The sequence below is a fragment of the Gymnodraco acuticeps genome, unplaced genomic scaffold, assembly GCF_902827175.1.
Source record: "Gymnodraco acuticeps unplaced genomic scaffold, fGymAcu1.1, whole genome shotgun sequence".
Classification (NCBI taxonomy): domain Eukaryota; kingdom Metazoa; phylum Chordata; class Actinopteri; order Perciformes; family Bathydraconidae; genus Gymnodraco; species Gymnodraco acuticeps.
This window is the reverse complement of record NW_022989996.1, coordinates 218,043-226,512: the sequence shown is the minus strand read 5'-3', so window position 1 is coordinate 226,512 and position 8,470 is coordinate 218,043. Positions and strand designations below refer to the sequence as shown.

Sequence of the window (8,470 nt, the reverse complement as noted above, 5' to 3'; positions counted from 1 at the left end):
TCATCATCTTAATAGTTGTGTATGCTCATCCGTGAGCAGAGCATCAAGTTGACATGTCTATTACAGATGAATGCGGCGATTACCATCTTGTTCAGCAAAACGCCTCACAAACGTATTAAGATCAACAGCTTTAGTACGTTTTGATTCAATGCTGAGTACAGCCAAACTGACAGTCTCTTCTCTGTCATTGTAGACCGCAAATACCTCATTCCTTCAGTGCTTGGGTCCGAATGCTTCTCGTTTTGCGCCGTCCAGTTCAAAATGAAATCGCCGCCAAACGTATGTCCACGCTCGCGCCAGGACCGGGGGACGTGCATGACGTGCATCTTGTGCTGCATTCACTTGCACTCGGACATTAGAGACTTTCTCTCATAAATGTCCGATGAGCCACAACTTTTCTTTCAAAACAAAGCTGCCAACTGGGGTGGCAAGGCCTATTTTTAGGGTGTCAGTTGCCACCCCGGTAGGTGAAACTAGGCTACTAGCTACAGTACAGATGGAACTAGATGAGCTGTTAACTCTCGCTCTGAATTTTTTTATTCTCGCTCTGACTTAGACAGGTTGAAAGAGACACACACATTTTTCCCACCCGCATTCCGCGAAGACCCGCCCTACTGTGCCTCTGATTCGCAGATTGTTTGGGGGGAAAAAACGCTGACTGGATGCTGAATGTGATTGGACCAAAGCGTTGACACACACAGGTGGAACACAGTGGAACAGTCAGACATGCAGTGCGCTGTTTGCAGTGGACATAGCGGAGAATTTTGACTCGTTGCGAATACGTTGTGGCGATGTCTCACATATAATACAGAGAGATAATACATATGAAAAGTATAATTAGCTCAGAGTCCGGAGACAGTGGTGGTTCGGTCCGGATCCGGACCAGAGTCCGTAGTTTGAGGATGCCTGCACTAGGGTCTGAGACGTACTTCCGCCTTAGCCGTTATACTGCTCGGACGCTTCCGGGTTGCTTCTGGTCTGCGTAGCTGAGCGTCCACAAATGTTTTACTGTTTAAATCTGTGGTTTAAATATGAGTCGACGGAAGATTTTCAAAACGGAGCATTTGCAAAGACAAGTAAAGAACTACTCCGAGCACTGCTGTGTCCCACTTTGTACGGCGTCAGCTAAATTCAACGGCGTCCTAAGTTTCCATGGCTTTCCGACCGAACTCGAGCTGCGAAGACAGTGGCTGGTTAAAATACGACGCGATAACTTTACAATCTCCTCTCACTCCAAGGTCTGCAGTCGTCACTTCGCTACGGATCAACTAATAGAGCCAAAAACCCTTGATGGCCGTAGGAGGCTTGTGAAAGGTGCTGTCCCAACTCTGTTTGAGTGGAATCACTTCACTGCTCAAACACCGCGGGCTAGTGTTTGGGAGAGAAGGGAGCGGCCCACTGAACCAGTCTCTCGCGAGGAGCAGGAAGAGCACATCGATGTCCGTGACCATGATTACTGCTCAACCCCTGAACCAGCTTCACTGGACATGTCCTCTCAAGCTACAGAAGACAACTCCAAAACCGTGGAGGATCTGCAGAAGCAACTGCAGGAGTTAAGAGTCCAGCGAGAGTTTTGCTTACAGCGGTTTGCTGGCTCCGACGACAACATCCGATTCTATACCAGGTAATGTTTTGGCTAAATTCTATCCAAGTTTTCGAGATGGGTTAGCTTATAAAGAATCCTGTTTACCTGCCGTTTGACTGCTGACTATATGCATGCAGTGTTGGAATAAGTAGGCTACTCAACTTAACTGAAGTATAAGTACAAATACTATGGTTTGAAAATACTCCTGAACTGAACATGTAGAATCATAAATCATGTGTTTTCATAAGTAACTAGAAACTATGAAGGTTAACTAAATGTGATGGAGTAAAACATACTAATACTAACAACATACTGATAATACTTTACTACAAGTGGAAATCTTCAAAACCTTACCAAAGTAAAAGTACATGTCAATATCCACTGCGTTTCTCCCAGTTGCACACTTAAGAATGAAGAGTAAAAGTAGTCATTCTGTGTAAAATGTTCCCTGTATGTTTTAGATTATTATTACTGCTGCTTTAATGTAGTTGTTACATGTTACTGCTGTATATTACTATACCTGCACCAAGTGCCTTCTTAATCAGTCTATTTGAATTGTAATGTATTATAGCAAACAAGAGGAAAGCATTAGCCCATGTGTTACAGTTAACGAGTCAATTAATGACTGACATGTGTCTTTTGTGTACAGATTCCCGAGCTATAACCACCTGATGGCCTTCTGGTTTTTGATTGAGCCTTCCATTTATAAAATGGTTCGTGTTACAAGAGCGATATCAGCTGCCAAGAGAAATGAAGAAGTGGTTACACACGCACGTCCATCAACGGTAGGCTACGTTTCTTTTAACACACAATCTAAACACAAACTGAAGGGAAAATGTTTCTCCAACATTTCATTGCTTTCGTGTAGGCTAAAAGGCTATAGTACTCAATCCTTTTTGAATACATCAGAGAACTAAAACAACTTAATGTTTTTCCCATGGTGTGCTACACTCATGACATTAATATAGTACCCTTTTTTTTTTATCTTCCAGAGACAGCTGCTTCAGCCAATTGACGAGTTATTCCTTTTTCTCTGCTTCCTGTCGGTGGGTTTGAAAAAGAGGGACCTTGCAAACCGCTTCAACGTACACCAGTCCACTGTGAGCCGCATCATTGCAACATGGACGAGTTTTCTTACAACTTTATTGGGGTCACAGTGCATCTGGCTTACACCTGCAGAAGTTCAAGCCCACCTCCCAGAGGCATTCAAAGATTTCCCAGACACACAGGTGATCCTGGATTGCACAGAGCTGAGGTGTCAAACACCATCCTCACTCCTCCTCCAAAGTGAAATGTATTCTACATACAAATATCACTGCACCATGAAAGCCCTGGTTGGCATAGCCCCACATGGCGCAGTGACATTTGTTTCCAGTCTGTATGGTGGTTCTGTCAGCGACAAGGAGATTTTCAAACAATCTGGAATAGCTGCGTTGTTGACTGAAAACATGGCAGTGATGGTAGATAAGGGCTTCCTGATCAGCGATTGCTGCAAATGCAAGGTGTACTGCCCACCTTTTCTGTCAAAGCAGAAGCAAATGCCAGCCTATCAGGTGAGGGAGACACAGGCCATTGCCAGACTGAGGGTTCATGTGGAGCGTGTCATTAGGAGGATAAAAGAGAACAAACTTTTTGATGGTGTCATCCTCCTGTCCCATGCCTACAACATCAACCAACTGTTTGCAGTAGCATGTATGCTGTCAAACTATCAGAACAAAGCACTGGTCAAGAAATGGGTGAAATAAGACAAGATGATGACACCTGTAATCCTGTGTTTTGTTTGAATAAATGGTAAATGGCAAATTACAATGCGTTGATGATTTCTTACAAATGCACTGATTTACTATTCATTACACAAATCACTTCACTTTATTGTCTTTTTAAATACAATTGTATATTTATTTACATATATGAAATGTGACAAACAATATATATCAAAAACAAAATATTGAAATCACATTTTGTTGTCATTCAGAACACATGATTGAGAGATTGCCTCCTAAAAACAATGACGGCTGAGCCAGGGTCTAGCAGCTAACTGCTTACAGAGTTAACAATGGCTACAGTGCCCACTACTTTTTTAATGACAGGTACTTCGGCATGTATGTGTAAAAAAAAAAAAGTCTACTTTTTCTCTGATTGCTCTTTGCACTTCTGGATCTGTGTATATTCTTTGCACCAGGTAGTCCTCTTGTGCCCACACTACAAAATCACACCACTGCATCCCAGATACAAGAAGTTGACCCTGTACTTGCCAGTAATAGGCATGGCTTTTCTTGAGCTTAGGGGAGCCACATTCCATCTGCACATATTTGCAGTCGACATAATTTGGGACATTGGGACATTTGAATTCAACAAGGCCAAATTGGGGATATTCTGTTGGGTCAAAAACAACTCCATCAAGGAAAGGCACCAAGCCAGGGCGTAGAGGGGTGAATGACAAGGCCACAAGGGGAGTAGTTCACGTTTGCCAGTCTACTGTATTCAGCTGCTACTGTGGGCTCCATCTCGGCACCTCTCCTCATTTCTGCAGTCTGCCTTGTACCTTTGAGTATTCGCTCTGCAAGAGAGTTAGCAGAGCTCTCACCTCTGACGTGACAAATCTCTCTAAACCTAGAGGCAGTAACCCTGGGTTTGCGGAGCAGATGCCACTCTGAGCTAGAGCTTTGCTCACGGGTAGCCTCCTCAATTTTGTGAGACATTTCCAAATCAACAGATAAGCTGTTCATATGTAGTTGCTCCTCTTCTGAGCACACCAGCGGTAAATCACATGGCAAGATCACATACCCCTCTATGGGCAAGTGGGGTGTTGGTGGTGTGTCAGTGTGAAGTGTGGTGTACCGAGACGTCAAAGCAGGCATCTGATAGGACAGAACACTGCCCTCCTGCACAATCCTGAAGGCACTTTCCACAAGGGGCTTGTCAGGTCTCATGTTAATTGTGGTCACAAGCGGCCTGTCTTCAATGCTGAATGCTGAGTATGCCTCCGTAACTCTGAACAGGCAGGGATCTGGTAATGGCCCCACCATGCCTCTGTAGAATCCACTCCTACAAAGAATGGCAAAGACAATATAGCACATTAATGTGACAATAAAGGTTAGGAATACAGCACCAGAATTATGAATTTTAAAAACACAGGAAACACAATTTTCCAGCTAAAATTACCTTACTCCAGTCTGCACCATCCTATTTGGTACAGGCTTGGTGAAGACCATGGAGTTGATGGGCCCTGGCTTCACACCCTTAAGGAAAAGACAATTACTGTTTGTTGAGTCACTTTAAAACAAAAACTCTGTGAAAGATTACAAGTATTTGAACCTCATTGAAATTACCATTGTTCGCGGCTTGTGCCATTGCTGTTCCGATTCAGTACAGCTATGCACAGGTGGCACAACTGGCATGTTCAGTTCAGTGTAGTGTGCTGTTTGGAACAGCAATGCTACTGTGTGATTGCACAAAACAGTTCCTGCAACACAGGAGCACTGGTTGTGCGTGAGCACCACTGGTGATGAATCACGAAGCGTTATCTAAAAAAGAGAGAAGAAATACTAGTGATTAGTAACCTCACTTGTTACTATGAGCCAGGAGGTTATTATGAGTAGCATTATTGGTTATTTGTACTGACCCATTATCCTAGAAGAAGCATGTATTCCTGAATGCTTAGTGTTACCCTCTTACCCTACAATACCACAATGAACTTTCTTTGGAAACTAAGATGCCTTGAAAATTGTATTAAAGCAGTTTTTACTATATATTTGAACCCCCAAACTTACACATCCATAATCAATGTAATAATATCTGACCAATCAGCTGTGATAAAGCAGGGAGAAGTAGGACACTGTTGAGATTCCCTTAAGGTAAACTAATGTTTAACTGAACTGAAACTCAATAAACAGGGGGGAACAGTGTCAATGCTGCCTGCCTACACTCAAACTGTGTGCTGTCTCGCTCTTCCGCATTGACCTGTAGCACAAGGCTCTCACGCTGACCTGACCAGCCTGTCTTTATTGGACACTGAATGAAGAAAAACAGAGCAACAGCGTTAGATCTATACTCACGTCAACACATCTATGGCAACATTGCTTTACAAAAGCTGATACCATTATGCAGTGTGGCTAACAACAAGATAACCTTGGCTAGGCTATAAGGCTATTAAACGATAGTATTTGTTAGCAAAATGGCTAATGTTTTAAAGAATTAACACCAGAAACAGTACATAGCGTTACCCAGAGCCCTATAGTAGTCTACTATAGTAGTAGTATAATAATAATAATTATAGTAGTTATACTATAGGGCTCTGGCGTTACCTAGCTTTTGACAGCTAATGTTAGCGTAATCCGGAGCATAAGCTAGCTGGTTAGTACCGGTTACCTTCTTACCTTCATAGTTGTGTATATATGACGCAGCATATAATTTGAAGCCTTTATCGAGTTTGCTGGCTGGGGCTTTAGTCGTCCGGCAAATCCGATGAACATCTGACATTTTTAATTTCGGAAGCTCTTGTAGGCAGCGGGTGTAGAAGGTCGTCATTTTCAAACAGGAAATGAATCGGAAGTGACTGTGCATGTAGCCTATTATTAAAGACAATAGTAACGTTAAGCTCCGACGTTATCGGACTTTTTAATCGGTACTGGAGACATTTAAAAAATATATGTCATATGTATTATTGCTACATACACATTATATCGCAGTTTTAGTTTCGCCAACTCCGTTTCTAATATGCAATAAGACTACAACATGCGTCTATGATGTATTTTCGAGCTTTCCAATCCAGATGAGATCTCTCTCTCCCGTCTGTGTGCGAGGGGGCAGAGCAGTTTGTAAAGGTCTCCTGACTGGGTTACGGCCCGTCCACACTACAGCTTCAAAAAAGCTTGGAGCTGGGCGTGTCTGAAGCTTGGGGATATTATTCGAGCAACGCAACCAACAACCAATCACATGAATCTCCCGCCCCCGACATACAAAGCAAAAAACCCCGGGGATTTTATGCGAGCAATATATATATATAAACTCCCCAAACAGGCAAAAACCTACCAGTTTCACCCACTGTCTCTGCCACCTCCCTCCATGACTGGTTCTTCCGGTTTGTATCCCGGTAGGTGAAGAGGGTCTGGTCATACAAAACCGGGTGATTTGCTACGGCGATAATTAGTTTCTCCTCCATCTTTTTTTGAAATATAGAAATGAACGGCGGAATATCTCTCTCAGCTTAGACGCGGTTTGATTGGCTAGGGCTTGAGCTGTCAGATTTTCAGAAACGGGATTTGATTGGCTGGCGCTGGCTACTCCGGCGTCAGAAGTTGAACATTGTTCAACTTCTGACGCCGGAGACGGACCGCTATGCTACCCACAATTCTGTTCGGCGAAAAGCGAGGCAACGTGACGTCACCCCATTCAAAGTGAATGGGCAGACGCGTTGGAAACTGTTTTTGAAGCTGTCGACGCTGTAGTGTGGACGCAGCGTTACAGACTGTTAGTGGTTACTCTGGGTTCTGTCTTCAGGACACAGTGTTGGATTTTTTTGTTAATTGGATGGGACTTGATTGGATTCAATATTAGAGTAATTTTCTCGTTTGTGTGTTTGTTTAAATATATTTGGCCTTTGTTTAGGTGATTGAATGATTTACTCAAATAAAAAGGTTGATGAATTATCATCTAATGATTTGTATGATGTTTTATTTATGTTAAAGGTCACTTTGAATGATTTTAACTAATGATAATGTAGAAAAACTAACATTTTAAATTCGGGACGGTCCACATTAATTTCGGGACGGCTTAGATTGTATTTCGGGATGGTTCCGGGAGGATGGTGAAAAAAGTTAGTCGACTCAGATCTTGTACTTGAGTAAAAGTAGAAGTACCATAGTGTAGGAATACTATGTTTCAGTAAAAGTCCTGCATTCCAAATGTTCCTCAAGTGAAAGTAGTTTGATTCTCATCAAAATATAGTTAAAGTAGCGACAGTAAAAGTAGTCATTGTGCAGATTGGTCCATTTCAGAATAACATATATGATATGTTAAATAATGATTGCTCATTCAAGTGTTCTCAAAGCTGGTAAAGGTGCAGCTAGTTTGAATGACTTTGTATCCTGCAGGGTAGCTTGTGGATTTACTCCTGGTGGAACTAAAGTCTGATTTAACACTTGATTTTTTCATCATTCATCCGCATCTGTGAAGTAACTAAAGGTATTAAATACATGTAGTGGAGTAGAAGTACACCATGTACCTCTGAACTGTAGAGGAGAAGAAGAACAAAGTAGCAAAACATTGAAAATGTGTACCCAAGTATAGTACTTGAGTTTATGATCTTAGTTACTTAGTTAAGCCTTGCACAGAGGCATGAAAATACATTTTCAAAATGCTCAACAGCCAAAATTATAAACTGACTGCTACAATTAAAATAAATGCTTTTATATATTTCTATTAGATGTGACTCTTTAGCGTTTCTGTTATTATTGACACTGCTGCTTTAGTTGCTCTGACTGCTAAAATCCTCTGTTATTCCTCATTTTAAAGCCGATATTCCTGGTGGGATCAGGGGCTCGGATCCTTGTCACCTTTTTCATACCTGATGGGTTTGCCTCCCTGACTACAGTTGCTTTAGCGTGTAGAAGCTAGTAAGCCTACTATTTGATTTGTTTTAGATAGGCACAACATGTTTCATATGCAGACCTTATTTTCCTGTTCCATGTTAAAATAAACATTTTTTTCAGTGGTAATTTTGTTTCGGTCATGTAAAATTAGGTAAAGGTCATTGAGAAGTCATGGAAAAGTCATTGAAAATCATTGGTGAAAAAGTGTATGAACCCTGATGCTTATATATCGGACAATTGTGACTCGCTCTGCGGTTGAAACAGACGGTGCATGAATTTTTTGCGGTAAGTG

General features: G+C 42.0%; 1 protein-coding gene across 1 annotated transcript; it reads left to right on the top strand.

Annotated features, from left to right (window-relative positions):
• Positions 1–898: 898 nt before the first annotated feature.
• On the top strand, positions 899–3,345 carry LOC117544082. The gene is made up of 3 exons (XM_034212882.1): positions 899–1,624; positions 2,235–2,370; positions 2,578–3,345. The coding sequence occupies exons 1-3, from the start codon at positions 1,032–1,034 to the stop codon at positions 3,328–3,330; spliced, it is 1,482 nt and encodes a 493-aa protein (XP_034068773.1). The 5' UTR covers positions 899–1,031; the 3' UTR covers positions 3,331–3,345.
• Positions 3,346–8,470: the final 5,125 nt, after the last annotated feature.